This window comes from Hyperoodon ampullatus (assembly GCF_949752795.1).
Source record: "Hyperoodon ampullatus genome assembly, chromosome: 1".
NCBI classification, from domain to species: domain Eukaryota; kingdom Metazoa; phylum Chordata; class Mammalia; order Artiodactyla; family Ziphiidae; genus Hyperoodon; species Hyperoodon ampullatus.
In genome coordinates, this window is record NC_136914.1 from 105,704,935 (window position 1) to 105,725,024 (window position 20,090).

Here is a 20,090-nt window from a genome sequence, read left to right on the forward strand (position 1 = left end):
CGAGGAGAACTATAATAGGAACATAAAGAATAATCAGAATATCCAGTAACTTTTCAATAAATAGGTATGAGAAATGAAGTGAAAACAAAAGAAAGACAATTTCTATGAACCTGAATTTCAAGAACATACCTGTCTACATATCTCCTGGTTTCCACATTATCTAATGCTGTAATAATTATATCCTGCTTAGTATAGAACTCATCATTGTAAATCACCTCGGTGGCTGGACATACTTTGTTCAAGTGTGCATCTATCTTTAATTGAGGATTTATTTTCAGGGTTGCATCAGCAGCAGTATAGCTTTTAGGTTTCTAAACAAATAACATATAAAAACAGAAGAAATAAATGGTAAACAGGAAAAATAGGCCATGACTGAACTTAAAACATTTTTTATATGAAGAATAATGTAATGAGATCAGTTTTCACTTTTAATTTGTGGAAATTACATTCATTGTGGTCATGCTGCATTTAGTAATGCACATTAGAATTAATAATTCATACACTATTAATAAAAATGTAAATAACCTCTATTTTATAGCTAAGTGTTCTGTAATTCTTAAAATATTAGTTAAAAGTCTAATTAAAAGTACATTTTTCCCTACTAATGAGGTTTGAATTGAGTAAGTGCCTAGAAAAAAAATGAGAACACATTCAGTACAATATTAGAAATCCAAGTTCTACAGAATATGAACTCTCAGAGGTATGGTAACTTAATATCAATATTTTGGTACTAAAATGTTTAAAAAATTTTTACCATTTCTGGATGGAAATATTTAAAAAAATATTATATATGTTTCAGTTTTATAAAAAGAGTACTCTTTCTTTTCTTTTAGAGTTAGTGATCATTTTTAAATCACTGGTGTCCTTTCAGGTGCTATCATAGTTTATTTGGGAGTACTGGCTCTGACACTAAGTATCTATAGATCATTCAGCTTGAACGAATCCATTTAGTTTTAATGGTATCTGTCTCTTCTCATACTGTTAGACGGACATGTTTTTACTTCTCGGTGCTATTAGCATTCATACATACAAACTGTAAACTTGGTTAGAAGTGTAAAACAAACAGGCTTTAATAGTTCTTTTATAAGTAAAATGCACAAAGGTCAGTGAATGAATCTTATCACATAAATTTTAGTTCATGAGAGACCCTGTTACTTAGTTCTTTGTATTTGGATAGGTGAGGTCATTCAGTTAACTATGCTACTATATAACTATAGAAAAGTATGCTTTAATTACTTTTCTGTTCATGACATTTCTTAGTTTTACTAAGATTCTCAATGAGTTGTAGAACAACAAAGTGAAAAAAAATTCTAAAGAGCAAATTTGCTTGACTGACTAAATTGTTTCTTTTACTGACAAATATTTTGACCTCCATAAAAAAGACTGAAAATAAGAATTATTTTATGATAAAAAGGGATGTTAAGTAATCAAACAAGATCAAAAGAGCAAAAAATTCTCAAACTTTACCTGTTTTGTAATAAAGGTTAATAAAAAAGACAGTGCCAAATCTGTCATCTATAAAAACTTCAAATTAGGGAACCTGTTTTTATATCCTAAGATGTTTCTAAAATTAAATACATAGATACATCTTGATTATAAAATGAAAAAAATACTGCCCATCATTCACAACTCAGATTTTAACACCCAAAATCAATGCAAAAACTAATTTTTATATTAAAAAATAATTATATATTTTCTCTATGGTCATTCCCATTATTTGATATTTGAGAGATCCTAATAAAATAAAGAAGATACTATGCTTGTTCAAGCACCATTTTCTGTTTATAAAAAGGAAACTCTCTTCTTTTTTGTATAACAGAATAGATGATTCAAATTTGAAACAGTATAACAACACACCTGTATGTGATGAGGACGAAATAGGAACTGTCTATTCAAGTTGGATTTTTCTATCAAGTCAGGATCTGTTACTGTAACCTAATACCGAGGAAAAAAATGGCTGAAATTACATAAGAGATAAATTTAAATCTACTTTGCTTTTCTCTGAATGACTAAAACAACTCCCACAAGCTATTCTAAATTATTTTGTCTGGTGAAAGTTATAAGAATACAAATACTCCAAAACTGGTTACCAATACTACTGTTTTTATACTTATATTTAATGACAATGTTTAGCATAGAACATGTCAAACAAAACAGCTGAAACCAACTGCAACTCCTACTCAAAACTTTTTTTTAACTATTCATAACAAAATAAAGGTTTAACATCACTATCACATTTTAGAAACGTAATGGATTAGCCATAGAGGAGTTAGCTCTTCTTTCTATACATATTTATTCTCAATCTCAATTGATTGGGAAAGAAGCCTGCATGTTTCAATTTGAAAGCTCTTGCTAAAGCAGAGGTCTACAAACTACAGTGCAGGCAGGCTGCCTGTTTTTGTAAATAAATTTTACTGAACACTGTCACGTCACTTTATGGCTGTTTTCATACTGCAATGGCAGAGCTCAGCAGCTGTGACAGAGCCTTAAGATCCACAAGCCTAGAACAGTTACAATCTGGTTAAGAAAAAGTTTGCAGACCCCCATTCTAAAGGATGCAAGATTAAAGTAAACAGATCTAAGATAATCTAAAAAGTACTCATAATGCATTTGCCACTTAAGCTAGTATTTGTAAAAGATTTCACTAGAAGCAGTACTTCTCAGAGTGTGTTGATTTGTATTCACAAACACATTCACTTTCTTTTAGCTGACATTTCCGATATATATATACATATATATGTATATATGTAGATATGTGTATATACATATATATTTTTTTGTTTGTTTGTTTTGTTTTCAACAGTTCTTTGTAATTACGTGTTAGAGGGTATCTTTTTGAAATGGGGGAAAAAAAAAGCACAGAAAATGTCCTTTAAGAAAAAGCTTAATCAACGTATACTTATTGTGATTACTGATTAAAAAGCTTTTTCTTCTACCTCCCCCAACCCTACTTTTTATCCACTTTTTTTTGTCCTTGTTGTTCTTCTACTGGATTGATCAAGTATTCTTGATTCTAATCCTCCCTCAATGCCCCCGTCAACCCCTCACTGAACTGATTTGGAAGTTAAATCTCTATTTTTATGTGGTGATATTCAAAATTTTAACATGTACATGTGACTTAAGATCTAAAATTAAAATCTCCATCTTCCTCCTGAACAACTGGAGGATATTTGAACTCTCCCTTCTATTTCCCATGATATCAATGAATATTTTACTTATTCTTAACCAGCCCACCCCCAAACTGGTCAATATTTTAATTAAAGGTTTTAAAAATTAATGCTTATTTAAATCTAAGAATGTTGATAAATGCTTCTACTTACCCTTGCTTCACACATTGCCTATATTAATCCATAGTTCTTTCAGTGAGAATAAGCAGTAATCTTTCATCATTTTACTAGTCAATTATCTTTTTTTTTTTTTTTTTCTCTTAACAGATAATTTAGCTGGGTATAGAAATCTAGGGTTGATAATCCCTTGCACTATGAAGATATGCTTCTCTATCTTCAGGTGTGCATTTATTGCTGATGAGAAGTCTACTAAATAATCTCTCTTTTTATCTTTGCTTTTGATTTGTTTGGGATTAGTTTACCTTTTCAATCTGAACACACTTGTCTCTTCAACTCTGGAAACTTGTCTTTATCCTTGGAATATATTACTTCTTCTCCCTTATCTTTACTCTCTCTGGAAATTCTACTACACTTATGTTGGACCATGCAAATGTATCCTCTTTCATGTAAAAAAAAAGAATCTTTCTATACTATATTTTGGGTATTTATCTTCTTTTCATCAATTCTCACTTCAGCTATATTTGAATTTTAAGTTCACTGATTATACAAAAATTCTTCCTTGGCTTTTTGTGAAAATTTCAGTGCCTTTTTCCCTCATGTTTCCATTCCTCTTTCTATGTCTTTGGTCATTTTTAACTTTACAGTTTGTTTGTTCTATTATCTGTAGCACTCCTATTATCTATAGTTCTTACAGAGTTAATTCTTCTATTTTCATTTGCTGATTCTTCCAGGTGGTACCTTTTTCTAGTAGACTGTCATTTTTCATTGTGAATTGTCTTGAATGGATGTTGATTTCTCTGCATAGTCCTATGTACTCTCAGTGTGTAAGTATCACCATGATGTGGTTTTGCATTTGTTTTAATCAGAGGTTTCAACGGCCCTAAATTTGTTATATTCATTTCTCTTCTTGAAGTTTTTATATGATATAATTTTGGACCCCATACACCAGTGTGGTGCAGCTCTGAGTTATGATTTCTCACAAATGACTTTCTTTCTAGTTAATGTATTGGACATATGTTCAAGACAGAAACACTTGTGAGTCACCACAGCTTTTAGCTCAGGAATTAATTTCCCTCTTGGTTCCTGGAACCTGGGGATTTTTCTTTCCTTCCTTCTAGTTAGTTTGGCTACATATGTAAACACTTCAAAAAATAATAATTTATACAGCAAGACTATGCATTTGCAGTAGGCTAGAAATCTGTCCACATTAACTTACCTTGTTTTGTTACCTGAAGTAAGTAGGCTTATTTACTATAGTTCTTTTCCTGACTTTTATATGCTGATATGTATTATGAATTTTCAAGGAGTAAAGGAGGTGATATCCAAACTTGTGTAACCAAGGATTTTTTTTAAGAAATACTTTAAAAACTACCAGAACTAATAGTCATTTGTGGAAAACAATTTAGGAAATGCTGAGCAGGAATAATATAACTGTAGGACATCTGCCTGTACCTGTGAGAGTAAGTTTAATAAACTATAAAATGTGAACTATTAAATAAATTTTAGTCATTTAATTACTCACTATTAGTCACCATGATAAATCTATGACATCACCACTGTAGTGTACATCTTAAAGGCAAACAGCATCAATGAAATACATTTTTATTTAAATATATGACATGGCTTTCCAGTTAACTGACATTTATCATCTTAAGAATTTATATTGTATACCAAAGTTTAAGCTACTCACTCTTCTTTTGATACTCACCAATTGAAACAATATCTGAGTACTCTGCAACTTTCTAATGTTAGCTTCTCCCATCCTAAATATTTATTTAATAATAAGTAGTATCTAATAGAAATAACAGTATTAATGTGCTTTATTGTTTGAAAAGCCCTTTCACATTTGATCTTCATAATTACATTATGAGGCAGGTAGTACAGATAACAGTTTCACAATACTAAAGAAAGAAACTGAGGAGCAGAGAACTCAAGTTATTTGTCACAAGGTCACATAAATTTTGAAAAATGGTCAGGGTAGAATCAGAATCTTCCAATTTCTAGCCTAGTGGCCCTATCCTCAAAAATCAATACTTCAGATCCATGCAGTCAAACATGATTCAAAACTGGGCAGCAAAAGAAATATAAACTTTTAACTCTCAAGGATTTATATCTTACCATTCCCTTCTCTTTGCCTGTGCCAACACCTAGCAAAGCAAAATTTTTTAACATTTCACAGCCTATGGCTCCACATCCTACCTATGGAGAAGAAAAATAAAAGGTATCAGATTAAATAAAATTAAAACATCTACTTACTAAAGAGCAATTTCATGTTAATTTTCTTCAAATGCTAAGTTACAATAAATACATACTTTTAAAAATAATTTGAACTTTTAAAGTAACTTAAAAATCATTTTACTTTAAAATATTTAATGGTTCATGATATCATTATAAGTATCTCAATTTAAAAAAATGTATAAATCATAGAAGGAAAAGCATAATATTTATAATTACTTTAAAAAGAAGACATTTTAATATTCCACACAAAAGCCAAAGTTTGAACTCATTTTTTGTATAAGATGGAAACAAACAGCACGAAACAGTGCAACATTACAATTAAAAAGATTGTTTATAGACAATTTTCTAAACTCATTTGATGAATATAACTATTCTAAGACTTTTAAGTAAAAACTAATAAGAGATTCTACATGCAGGTAAAAGCTTAGGAATACTGCTGATTTTCAAAATATTATTTAAAAAATGAATAATAAAAATCAGTAGTACTTTTAGGACTGATTATAATAATTAAAAAAAATAAGTGGCAGGAGAAGTCATCTTATGCTATTGGGGAGAGCTTCCCTGCCAATGCACTAAGACATTTAAGAAAGACAGATCCACCTACATATTCCTACATTTGGTAAGAAAAAACAAAAGAAAACCCAAACCCCACAATTTTTAATGTATTTCTAGAAAATCATTTAATGTTCAAAACTATTATACTTGTATTTTAACTTTACATGTACTAATTCTCTAGATGATGGGTTGGCAAACGTCTTCTATAAAGGGCCAGACAGTGAATGTTTTCAGCTTTGTAAGCAATATGGTCTTTTTCACAACCACTCAGCTCCACTATTATAGTATGAAAGAAGCCATAGACAATATTTGAATAAATGGGCTTGGCTGTGTTCTCCTGAAACTTTATTTATAAAAACAGGCAGCAGGATGGATTTGGTCTGCAGGTACAGTTTACAAATTCCCGTTTTAAACATTTCCTGAATGTCTACTATGTTAAAAACTGTACTCAAATTTTCTTTAATAAATTAACTTGATATACAATAGCAGTTTGACTGTACTATTTATTCTCATTATTATTCCTACTTACTAAAAAGATATTCAAATTTTGTAGCTTCTGACACAAAGTGTCTCCAATGCAGGCTCGTAAGGCATCATATCTATCTCCTCTGTAGAAAACAATATAAACCAAGAAAATAGAATGGCATAAAAAAACATTATTAAGATTAGTTTCATTGCTGCTAGTACCAATTTAATGAGTTTCTTCCAAACTAACAAATAAATTATCTTATTTGAAAGAGAAGAAACTTCATAAAGAAATCAGTTGCTTCTTTTTTCCATTTGACTTAATATTCTAAATCCTAATGACTTAAGCGAAGGTCACTTTAGTTTATCTGGAAAAAAAATTTTAAGGCAGGGATTTTTAATAAAGGTTTGTAGAGAAGACTATGGTTGGGCTTTGAAGTTGTTAACCCACTTAAATTGAAGACAGAACTTTGGGTTATGTGTATTTTTGGGAGAATGAATTCATAAGCTTTTATCAGATTCTCAAAGAGATATGTGACCCAAAAGGTAAAGAATGACTGATATAAATAAAAGCTGCAGGTAGCAATTGTTTTCATCTAAAATCAGAATGGTGTTTTGAAACCTAACCATTCTCATGATATAAATTTAACACTTTATATTCATTATTTATAAAGTGGTAAAGAGATACTGCATTATTATGACACAATCACTAAGTAGAGAAGAAATGACTGCAGAAGTGAGCTAGGAGAAAAGACATCTAAAACAAATACATGTTTGCACAAAAACTCTTAATCTAGTTCCTTCTTATAAACATACAACTAAGAAAAAAGCAACAAAAAGGTCAGTATTACCGTGGGAGAAATTCTTCACGTTCAGGTTTGCCTAGGGATTCGACAATATCTGCTGCTTCAATATATAACTTAAAGTAGAAGATAAAAACATAACTTACTATGTAGAAAACTAAATTGCTAGAAAAAGTAATTATCTTCTGTAGTTATTTAATGATCATTAAAGAAAACAATGATAAACATGCTGCTTCAGAGTAAAATAATGGATTAAAAAATATAATTGTTTCTTATGCAATAAACATTCCTTACATTCTTTCATTAAAACAATGGTTAAATCTGGAGGAACTGTAAAAATACATAATTTGATTCATGTCATTTAGCCATCTTACAGATGATATATTCTATTATTAACAAACAAAAGGAAATTTCACCTCCAAATCTATTTTTTATAACTACATAAAAACTTCTGGAAGCTTCATTCAATTTCAGCTACATTTGAATAATCTGTTTATCTTTGATAGGAAAGTACCTAGTCCATATTTAATTTCCAACTTGGAAACTATGTCGTCTGTAATTATTACATACACTACAGAGGAAATGGTCTAGGAAGCCACAATTTCAGCATTTAAAATAATATCAAACAGAATTAGTTCAGCTTAATGAAAAAAAACCCTGAGTCTCATTTTCATTTTCATTTTAAGTAACTTATATGGCTAAAAAACGTGAACATCACCATGAACATGAATAAATGGTTATTTAATTATAACATAGAATCTATATTAATAACATAATTTATATTACCCATGCTGCTAATAGTTATATCTAAACCAGACATTTATAATTGAACTTGTACACTGTGCTAAAATAAACCAAATAATCTAGCAGCAAAATAATATTAATTAATAGCATCTATAATAAATTTACAAATTTTAATTATTAAAGCTAAATTTAAACTTTTTAAAACATAATAAACAAGATCAATGTTAAATTAAAAAAAAAATAAAGGGCCTGAAGAGCATCCTTTGATACACTTTGCCAATTATTCCTTCTGGTAATAGAAACCAGGGTTTTTCCATCTTGTGATGTTTTTACCCTATATAGTTCTCAAACTTTTACCATTCCTATGCTTTCCACCTTTAGAAGTTTATACCTAGAAATTAGGGAATCTGAAGATTCATGATGCCAAAAGGCTCCATGGAACAGTTCAGGAGTCCTGAAAGCATGTGACTGCTAAACTAACAGTAGTGGAAACTAAATATAAGGATAAGAAAATTCCTTATATATAAGGAATATAAGAGTGAAAATTCCTTCACTCTAACAAGTGAGGGAAATACATCCTAGAATGCAACTCTGGGTTACATGCCAGTAGCCTCAACAAATGATCTTGTCAGCTTCCATTACAGAATTAAGTTTTGGTGGCACATCACACCTGACTCATGCATCAAAAAATAATTTAAGGTTGCTTTTATAATATATTAATTAATACTATGTTATAATTCATAACAGACATTCATTATATGGGTGAATAATTCAACCTTAAGTACAAAAAAATATTAAAATAGAGAACTAACCCACTGGCACAAAGGAGAAAACTTTCCTGTCACAGCTTTCAATACTTCTTGGCTGGCAACACCTCCTACTGCTGCAGCAAGTGGGGGTAAAAAGCCTTGGGCAGTCCAAGAGAGCCAACGCACAATGTCATAATTTACTTCAGGCTGAAACACAAGCCATGAAAGACAATAATCTTTACAGTATTCACGTGGTATACTCAAAATTTCAATAAATAATTATACCTTAACTTCTAAAAGAGCTACTCAATTTCCCTAATAGTTTTTAAGTCCTAAAAAACAGTCCCAATCTCATAATAAAAGATCCAATTCCATGTCAGTTACCTTAAGCAGTATATTTCATTACCAGTACCTGCCCAATTTTGCTTTTTTACTCTTTATGTTATGCTAGGGAACAATTTAGAATTAACTGGATTATCTACCGTGATGTCGGACAAACAACCAGAATTTTAAAAAACATGTTTTAATGAAAACTATGGAAAAACCTTGCACCTACATAAATGAAAAAAAAAATGACCCATAAAAAATGATGAGCTATTATTTGTGCTTGAAGTGGCAAATAAAAAGTAAAACTGTAAAAAATGAGGCAATACATTGTTGGAAAAGGCAGTTTAGGAAAAAAATTGAGAGTAATCGCACTTTTGTGTACAAATCTAAGAGCCAATCGTCACAAAGTTCTCATTATCATATCTAAGAGCCAATCGTCACAAAGTTCTCATTATCATACTTAAACTGAAATGATGTTTCTCAAAATAAAATTTATTAGTTTTTTTAAGGAAAAAATGGAGAACTGCATTTTGGAGCTATTATTTTAACACAATTTCTTATTTGTCACAAAGATCTCTTCATGAGCTCTGGCTTCTCTTTCTCTTCCTGTCCTTTCAACATCAGTAACTAGAATCTTAACCTAGGATCCAAGTAGGGCTCAATTAATCTTTTGAAATTCTATGTAAAATAACAGTACTTGTACATTTAGGGGAAGAAGGAAGGCTTTTATTACATTATCAAAGATATCTATGATACAAAAAGAGGTTACTATCTACTCACATTCCACCCACTCCATTTCAATTTTCTATATCTCACTATTTTACAACTATTTAGCACTAAACTCAACTCAGATTACAATTTCATTTAAGATGTGGCATTTCTGGATGCAGAGATATTGGTGGTACTGATATTATTAAAAACAATGACAAGAATGCTAATAGAAGCAGGTAATTTGATTGAGCATCTATTTTGAGTTGTATATTAAGTCCACATATAATCTTCAAAATAATCCTAGGAAATATAATTTCTATCATACAAATTAGAAAAGTAATTTACTCAAGATTTTACTGCTAGTAAGTGGTGAAACCAGGATCTGAACCTAAAAAGTCCAACTCTCCAACTCTATTCTTACCATTAGGTTACATTATCTTACAAAATTTTATATTTTTTAATAAACAAACATCCAAATCTGGGGAGTTTTTCATCACCCTAAGATAATGACTAAGGCCTATATCTGAATTTCTCCACACGGTCTCCAAAAGATGATACATATCCACAAGAAGAGAAATAAACCAGTGGCAGGGCTTCAGCATTACTAAGAAACAGAAAATATGAACTTTAAATTGCCTGTAAATAGAAAAACAAACACCAAACCCCAAATGAACTATTTCTGGACTTCATATTGCTGCAAGCCTGAACAGAGAGCAGGAAGCGTGTAATCACAGAAAAGAGAATGAAAGGCCTAATGTGACAAAGCACAGTCAAAATCATCCTGAGAAAACAGAAGGCCCATACTAAGTGCAAAAAATACTGAACATGTATGAAGTCTGGCAGATCTCAGCAGTGGCTATGGTGAAAGAACTTCCCTGGGGAGAATGATGTAAATAGAAAGGGGGAGATATCCCTTGACAGAGAAGGCTAAAAAAGGAAGTAAGAGAGGAAGTTAAGTAGGATTTGGCAGAAATCAAAGAGATCCACAAGATATATCAACACGTATCCACCAAAAAATTTTTTTTAATTAAAAAAAAATCACCTATTAAAGAAACTCCTTTTCAGGAAGAGAAGAGGAAGAGGGGCTCTAGAAATAGAAATCTGAAAAAGCACCCAAAACCCTTACCCTGTCCAAAAGCATATACAGAAAAATCAGTTTACCAAACAAAGCAGATGTAAAAAGGAGACAGAAAATTGGAATCAAAACATTTTAGTACTGAAAATTTCTCCCCCAAACTAATTACAAGGCAGAGTAAATTCGACTGAGTGAATTATATATCAACAAACACTTGGAGATGTGGAAAACAAACACAAAAAACCCCACCTTGAATCAGAAATTTAATAACCAAGAACCAAAATGATCCATTCCACCTTCCCCAAAGGGGAAAAATAAATAAATAAAAGAAAATATGAATCTATGAATCAAAACGGGCTCATGGTATACCTAGAAAAATTGACTGAATGATCAATCTTGAGTTATAACTTGGTAAAACTATTAGATTTCACAGATGAAAAAATACACAGAAGAAAAAAATATACAGGGCCCCAAGGCAAAAAGACCAGATTATTTATAAAAAGTAAGAAAAGTATGAAAAGGGGTCCTGGGATGGCGGAAGAGTAAGACGCGGAGATCACCTTCCTCCCCACAGATACATCAGAAATTCATCTACACGTGGAACAACTCCAACAGAACACCTACTGAACGCTGACAGAAGACCTCAGACCCCCCAAAAGGCAAGAAACTCCCCACATACCTGGGTAGGTCAAAAGAAAAAAAAGAATAAACAGAGACAATAGGATATGGACGGGACCTGCACCAGTGGGAGGGAGCCGTGAAGGAGGGAAGGTTTCTACACACTACAAGCCCCTTCGAGGGCGGAGACTGCAGGTGGCGGAGGGGGAAAGCTTCGGAGTAGCGGAGGACAGCAAAGCAACAGGGGTGTGGAGGGCAAAGCAGAGAGATTTTGGCACAGAGGATCGGTGCCCTCAGGCACACACCAGCCCGAGAGACTTGTCTGCTCGGCCGCCAGGGCGGGCGGGGCTGGGAGCTGAGGCTCGGGTATCGGCTTTCAGTCGGAGCGCAGGGAGAGGTCTGGGGCTGGCGGCAGGAAGAGACCCTGAAGGGGTTAGTGCTAGCCCGGAGGGAGTCCGGGGAAAGGGTCTGGAGCTACCGGAGAGGCAAGAGACTTTTTTCCCTTTTGTTGCCTGGTGCGCGAGGAGAGGGCGTTCCCCTCCCTCCCCTCTGCCTGAGTGAGCCAGAGCCCCCGAATCAGCGGCTCCTTTAAACCCGTCCTGTCTGAGTGAAGAACGGACGCCCTCCGGCGACCTACGCACAGAGGCGGGGCCAGGTCCAAGGCTGAGACCCGGGAGTTGTGAGAGCAGAGACAGGGAAATCTCTCTGGGCAGCCTCCGAGGCAGCGGATTAAAGCTCCACGGTCCATTTGATGTGCCCTGCGTCTGTGGAGTGCATGAATGGACAGCGAATCATCCCAAATTGAGGAAGTGGACCTTGAGGACAAGATTTAAGACTTCCCCCCCCCCCTTTTTTTTTCCTCTTTTTACAACGAATTATCTCAAATTAAGGAGGTGGACTTAGCAAGATTTCAGACTTTTCGCCCTTTTCCTCTTTTTACAACGAATTATCCCAAATCGAGGAGGTGGACTTGGAGAGCAAGATTTTTGATTTTTCCCCCTGCTCTCTTTTTGTGAATGTGTATGTGTAATCTTCTGTGTAAGATTCTCTCTGTATAGCTTTGCTTCCACCATATGTCCCAGGGTTCTTTCGGTCCGTGTTTTTTTTCAATAATTACTTTTTAATTTTAATAACGCTACTATATTTCATACTTTATTCTATTTTACTTTACCTGCTCTTTCTTTTTTTCCTCCCTTCCCTTCCTCCCTCCCTCCCTCCGCTCCTCCTTTCCTTCTTTCTTTTTCTTTCCTCCATCCCTCCCTCCCTCCCACCCTTCTTCTTTCCACTTTCTTTTTCTTTCCTTCCTCCCTCCCTCCCTCCCTCCTGTCTTTCTTTCTTTCTTTCCTTCCTCCCTCCCTCCCTCTCTTCTTCCATTCACTCTTCCTTTTGCTTTCATTCCTCCCTCCCTCCCTCCTTTCTTTCCTTTCTTTCCATCCTTCCTCCCTCCCTCCTTTCTTTCTTTCTTCCTTCCTTCCTTCCTTACTTCCCTTCTTCCTTTCTTTCAATCTCTCTTTCTTTCTTCTACTAATTATTTCTTTCTACTTTTTCTCACTGTTATTCTGAGCCGGGTGGATGAAAGGCTCTTGGTGCTGCAGCCAGGAGTTAGTGCTGTGCCTCTGAAGTGGGAGAGCCAACTTCAGGACACGGGTCCACAAGAGACCTCCCAGCTCCACATAATATCAAGCAGCGAAAATCTCCCAGGGATCTCCATCTCAACACCAGCACCCAGCTTCAGTCAACGACCAGCAAGCTACAGTGCTGGTCACCCTATGCCAAGAAACTAGCAAGGCAGGAACACAACCCCACCCATCAGCAGAGAGGATACCTAAAAACATAATAAGGCCACAGGCACCCCAAAACACACCACCAGACGTGGACCTGTCCACCAGAAAGACAAGATCGAGCTTCAACCACCAGAACACAGGCATTAGTCCCCCCCACCAGGAAGCCTACACAACCTACTGAAACAACCTTAGACACGGGGGACAGACACCAAAAACAACGGGAACTACGAATCTGCAGCCTGCAAAAAGGAGACCCCAAACACAGTAACATAAGCAAAATGAGAAAGCAGAAAAACACACAGCAGGTGAAGGAGCAAGATAAAAACCTACCAGACCTAACAAATGAAGAGGTAATAGGCAGTCTACCTGAAAAAGAATTCAGAATAATGATAGTAAAGCTGATCCAAGATTCTATTTCCCAGATCCAAAATCTTGGAAATAGAATAGACAATATGCAAGAAACAGTTAACAAGGACCTAGAAGAACTAAAGATGAATCAAGCATCGATTAAAAACACAATAAATGAAATGAAAAATACTCTATATGGGATCAATAGCAGAATAACTGAGGCAGAAGAATGGATAAGTGAGGTGGAAGATAAAATAGTGGAAATAACTGATGCAGAGAAAAATAAAATGAAAAAAGAATGAAAAGAACAGAGGACAGTCTCAGAGACCTCTGGGACAACATTAAACGCACCAACATTCGAATTATAGGGGTTCCAGAAGAAGAAGAGAAAAAGAAAGGGACTGAGAAAATATTTGAAGAGATTATAGTTGAAAACATCCCTAATATGGGAAAGGAAATAGTTAATCAAGTCCAGGAGGCACAGAGAGTCCCATACAGAATAAATCCAAGAAGAAATACGCCAAAACACATATTAATCAAACTGTCAAAAATTAAACACAAAGAAATCATATTAAAAGCAGCAAGGGAAAAACAACAAATAACACACAAGGGAATCCCCATCAGGTTAACAGCTGATCTCTCAGCAGAAACTCTACAAGCCAGAAGGGAGTGGCAGGACATAATTAAAGTGATGAAGGAGAGAAACCTGCAACCAAGATTACTCTACCCAGCAAGGATCTCATTCAGATTTGATGGAGAAATTAAAACCTTTACAGACAAGCAAAAGCTGAGAGAGTTCAGCACCACCAAACCAGCTTTACAACAAATGCTAAAGGAACTTCTCTAGGCAAGAAACACAACAGAAGGACTATACCTACAATAACGAACCCAAAGCAATTAAGGAAATGGGAATAGGAACATACATATCAATAATTACCTTAAATGTAAATGGACTAAATGCTCCCACCAAAAGACACAGAGTGGCTGAATGGATACAAAAACAAGACGCATATATATGCTGTCTACAAGAGACCCACTTCAGACCTAGAGACACATACAGATTGAAAGTAAGGGGATGGAAAAAGATATTCCATGCAAATGGAAATCAAAAGAAAGCTGGAGTAGCAATTCTTATATCAGACAAAATAGACTTTAAAATAAAGACTATTAGAAGAGACAAAGAAGGACACTACATAACGATAAAGGGATCGATCCAAGAAGAAGATATAACAATTGTAAATATTTATGCACCCAACATAGGAGCACCTCAATACATAAGGCAAATACTAACAGCCATAAAAGGGGAAATCGACAGTAACACAACCATAGTATGGGACTTTAACACCCCACTTTCACCAATGGACAGATCATCCAAAATGAAAATAAATAAGGAAACACAAGCTTTAAAAGATACATTAAACAAGATGGACTTAATTGATATTTATAGGACATTCCACCCAAAAACAACAGAATACACATTTTTCTCAAGTGCTCATGGAACATTCTCCAGGATAGATCATATCTTGGGTCACAAATCAAGCCTTGGTAAATTTAAGAAAATTGAAATTGTATCAAGTATCTTTTCCGACCACAATGCTATGAGACTAGACATCAATTACAGGAAAAGATCTGTAAAAAATACAAACACATGGAGGCTAAACAATACACTACTCAATAATGAAGTGATCACTGAAGAAATCAAAGAGGAAATTAAGAAATACTTAGAAACAAATGACAATGGAGACACGACGACCCAAAACCTCTGAGACGCAGCAAAAGCAGTTCTAAGGGGGAAGTTTATAGCAATACAATCCCACCTTAAGAAACAGGAAACATTTCGAGTAAACAACCTGACCCTGCACCTAAAGCAATTAGAGAAAGAAGAACAAAAAACCCCCAAAGTTAGCAGAAGGAAAGAAATCATAAAGATCAGATCAGAAATAAATGAAAAAGAAATGAAGGAAACGATAGCAAAGATCAACCAAACTAAAAGCTGGTTCTTTGAGAAGATAAACAAAATTGACAAACCATTAGCCAGACTCATCAAGAAAAGAAGGGAGAAGACTCAAATCAGTAGAATTAGAAATGAAAAAGAAGAAGTAACAACTGACACTGCAGAAATACAAAAGATCATGAGAGATTACTATAAGCAACTCTATGCCAATAAAATGGACAACCTGGAAGAAATGGACAAATTCTTAGAAATGCACAACCTACCAAGACTGACTCAGGAAGAAATAGAAAATATGAATAGACCAATCACAAGCACTGAAATTGAAACTGTGATTAAAAATCTTCCATCAAACAAAAGCCCAGGACCAGATGGCTTCACAGGCGAATTCTATCAAACATTTAGAGAAGAGCTAACACCCATCCTTCTCAAACTCTTCCAAACAATATCAGAGGAAGGAACACTCCCAAACTCATTCTACGAGGCCACCATCACCTTGATACCAAAACCAGGCAAGGATGTCACAAAGAAAGAAAACTACAGGCCAATATCACTGATGAACATAGATGCAAAAATCCTCAACAAAATACTAGCAAACAGAATCCAACAGCACATTAAAAGGATCATACACCATGATCAAGTGGGGTTTATTCCAGGAATGCAAGGATTCTTCAATATACGCAAATCAATCAATGTGATACACCATATTAACAAGTTGAAGGAGAAAAACCATATGATCATCTCAATAGATGCAGAGAAAGCTTTCGACAAAATTCAACACCCATTTATGATAAAAACCCTGCAGAAAGTAGGCATAGAGGGAACTTTCCTCAACATAATAAAGGCCATATATGACAAACCCACAGCCAACATTGTCCTCAATGGTGAAAAACTGAAACCATTTCCACTAAGATCAGGAACAAGACAAGGCTGCCCACTCTCACCACTCTTATTCAACATAGTTTTGGAAGTTTTAGCCACAGCAATCAGAGAAGAAAAGGAAATAAAAGGAATCCAAATTGGAAAAGAAGAAGTAAAGCTGTCACTGTTTGCAGATGACATGATACTATACATAGAGAATCCTAAAGATGCTACCGAAAAACTACTAGAGCTAATCAATGAATTTGGTAAAGTAGCAGGATACAAAATTAATGCACAGAAATCTCTGGCATTCCTGTACACTAATGATGAAAAATCTGAAAATGAAATCAAGAAAACACTCCCATTTACCATTGCAACAAAAAGAATAAAATATCTAGGAATAAACCTACCCAAGGAGACAAAAGACCTGTATGCAGAAAATTATAAGACACTGATGAAAGAAATTAAAGATGATATAAATAGATGGAGAGATATACCATGCTCCTGGATTGGAAGAATCAATATTGTGAAAATGACTCTACTACCCAAAGCAATCTACAGATTCAATGCAATCCCTATCAAACTACCACTGGCATTTTTCACAGAAGTAGAACAAAAAATTTCAAAATTTGTTTGGAAAAACAAAAGACCCCGAATAGCCAAAGCAATCTTGAGAACGAAAAACGGAGCTGGAGGAATCAGGCTGCCTGACTTCAGACTATACTACAAAGCTACAGTAATTAAGACAGTGTGGTACTGGCATAAAAACAGAAAGATAGATCAGTGGATCAGGATAGAAAGCCCAGAGATAAACCCACGCACATATGGCCAACTTATCTTTGATAAAGGAGGCAGGAATGTACAGTGGAGAAAGGACAGCCTCTTCAATAAGTGGTGCTGGGAAAACTGGACAGGGACATGTAAAAGTATGAGATTAGATCATTCCCTAACACCATACACAAAAATAAGCTCCAAATGGATTAAAGACCTAAATGTAAGGCCAGAAACTATCAAACTCTTAGAGGAAAACATAGGTAGAACACTCTATGACATAAATCACAGCAAGATCCTTTTGGACCCACCTCCTAGAGAAATGGAAATAAAAACAAAGATAAACAAATGGGACCTAATGAAACTTCAAAGCTTTTGCACAGCAAAGGAAACCATAAACAAGACCAAAAGACAACCCTCAGAATGGGAGAAAATATTTGCAAATGAAGCAACTGACAAAGGATTAATCTCCAAAATTTATAAACAGCTCATGCAGCTCAATAGCAAAAAAACAAACAACCCAATCCAAAAATGGGCAGAAGACTTAAATAGGCATTTCTCCAAAGAAGATATACAGACTGCCAACAAACACATGAAAGAATGCTCAACATCATTAATCATTAGAGAAATGCAAATCAAAACTACAATGAGATATCATCTCACACCAGTCAGAATGGCCATCATCAAGAAATCTAGAAACAATAAATGCTGGAGAGGGTGTGGAGAAAAGGGAACACTCTTGCACTGCTGGTGGGAATGTGAATTGGTACAGCCACTATGGAGAACAGTATGGAGGTTCCTTAAAAAACTACAAATAGAACTACCATATGACCCAGCAATCCCACTACTAGGCATATACCCTGAGAAAACCATAATTCAAAAAGAGACATGTACCAAAATGTTCATTGCAGCTCTATTCACAATAGCCCGGAGCTGGAAACAACCTAAGTGTCCATCATCGGATGAATGGATAAAGAAGATGTGGCACATATATACAATGGAATATTACTCAGCCATAAAAAGAAACGAAACTGAGCTATTTGTAATGAGGTGGATAGACCTAGAGTCTGTCATACAGAGTGAAGTAAGTCAGAAAGAGAAAGACAAATACCGTATGCTAACACATATATATGGAATTTAAAAAAAAAAAAAAATGTCATGAAGAACCTAGGGGTAAAACGGGAATAAAGACACAGACCTACTTGGGAATGGACTTGAGGATATGGGGAAGGGGAAGGGTAAGCTGTGACAAAGGGAAAGAGAGGCATGGACATATATACACTACCAAACGTAAGGTAGATAGATAGTGGGAAGCAGCCGCAGAGCACAGGGAGATCAGCTTGGTGCTTTGTGACCGCCTGGAGGGGTGGGATGGGGAGGGTGGGAGGGAGGGAGATGCATGAGGGAGGGGATGTGGGAACAGATGTATATGTATGACTGATTCACTTTGTTATAAAGCAGAAACTAATAAAAAAATAAAAAATAAAAAATAAAAAAAGAAAAGTAAGCTGACATCGTATTTCTCAAGTATAAGATACAAAGCAAGATATCAAGGAAGAAAGTTAACAGCCTTGAATTTTACTTTCAGCCAGGCTCCTTTCAAGCATAAAGGTTACAGAAAAAATTTGAAATGTGTTAAGAACTCAGGGAACACAGTTAATTTTAAGCTCCTTCTGAGAAATGCACCAGCGACTAAACCTGATTTCAAGTCTTACTATAAAGCTACGGTAATCAAAATAGGACGGTACTAGCAAAAGGATACAAACAACCAATGGAAGAAAATATTGAGTTCAGAAAGAGCCCTACACATATGTGGTCAATAAATTTCTGACAAAGATGCCAAAAAAACTGAATAAAGAAAAAACTGTCTTTTCAATAAATGGGCTAGAATTATTGGATATTCATACACAAAAAAATTAACCTTGATCTATGCCTGGCAAGATAGAAAAAAACAAATTAATAAAAGTACAAAACTGTACACAGTGAGTTCAAAATGTATAGTAATGTACACGATCTATACTTTGTATGGCATAGAAATATAAACTCACAAAACAATAAACCTTCTAGAAGAAAATACAGGGGAAAAGCTTTATGATTTTGAGTTAAAAAAGGGCACAAACCATAAAAAAGAAAAACTGATAAACTGAACTTTAGCAAAATTAAAAACCTGTGCTCCTCAAAAGACACTGTATTGATAGTAAAATGAAAAGACAATTCACAGACTGGAAGAAAATATCTGTAAAATGTGTGTCTGATAAAGGACTAATTTCCAGATTATATAAAGAATGCTCTCAATTAATAAGAAAACAACCTAATTAAAAACCAGGCAAAGATTTGAAAAACTGAAGTAGAATAATGTCAAGTAACTTGCTTACTGTCACAGAGTCAATAAGTAGCAAAACTAGAATTTTCAGGATAAGAGAACAGTAATATATAGATTTATATGTTGCATAATTTTTGATGGCCATAACTTTGAACATTCACCTGCTCTTCCAAGGTTTCACTTATAGATGTTGCTAGTTTCAACAGCTCTTCTGAATCTTGTTGGCATCTAGGATTCAAAATAAAACACCCCAATTTCAATGTTCTCAATTGCTATAAACAGTAGGTCATATTCAAAACTGAAATTTAAGAAATGTGTTGAAAACTGTGGATTACAAAGTGCTTACTGACTTTAAGGTAACTGGTTTATAAATACATTACTTCAAAATTACTTCAAAATCATGCTCACCTAAGAACAGTATATAAATAATGTTTAGTTTTAAATATACATGGCAAAAACTTTTTGCAACAATACGAGGAG

The 20,090-nt window shown here is 34.5% G+C and overlaps 1 protein-coding gene across 1 annotated transcript in view; it reads right to left on the reverse strand.

Moving 5' to 3' along the window:
* Positions 1–20,090, reverse strand: part of UBA6 (ubiquitin like modifier activating enzyme 6) — a gene marked incomplete at its 5' end in the record, with an annotated part of 96,647 nt that overhangs the window by 19,429 nt on the left and 57,128 nt on the right. The window contains 7 exons of the mRNA XM_079716576.1: positions 130–311; positions 1,858–1,935; positions 5,406–5,486; positions 6,610–6,688; positions 7,397–7,464; positions 8,905–9,048; positions 19,772–19,838. Of these exons, the coding sequence (XP_079572702.1) occupies positions 130–311; positions 1,858–1,935; positions 5,406–5,486; positions 6,610–6,688; positions 7,397–7,464; positions 8,905–9,048; positions 19,772–19,838 (699 nt within the window). The remainder of the gene's footprint in view (positions 1–129; positions 312–1,857; positions 1,936–5,405; positions 5,487–6,609; positions 6,689–7,396; positions 7,465–8,904; positions 9,049–19,771; positions 19,839–20,090) is intronic.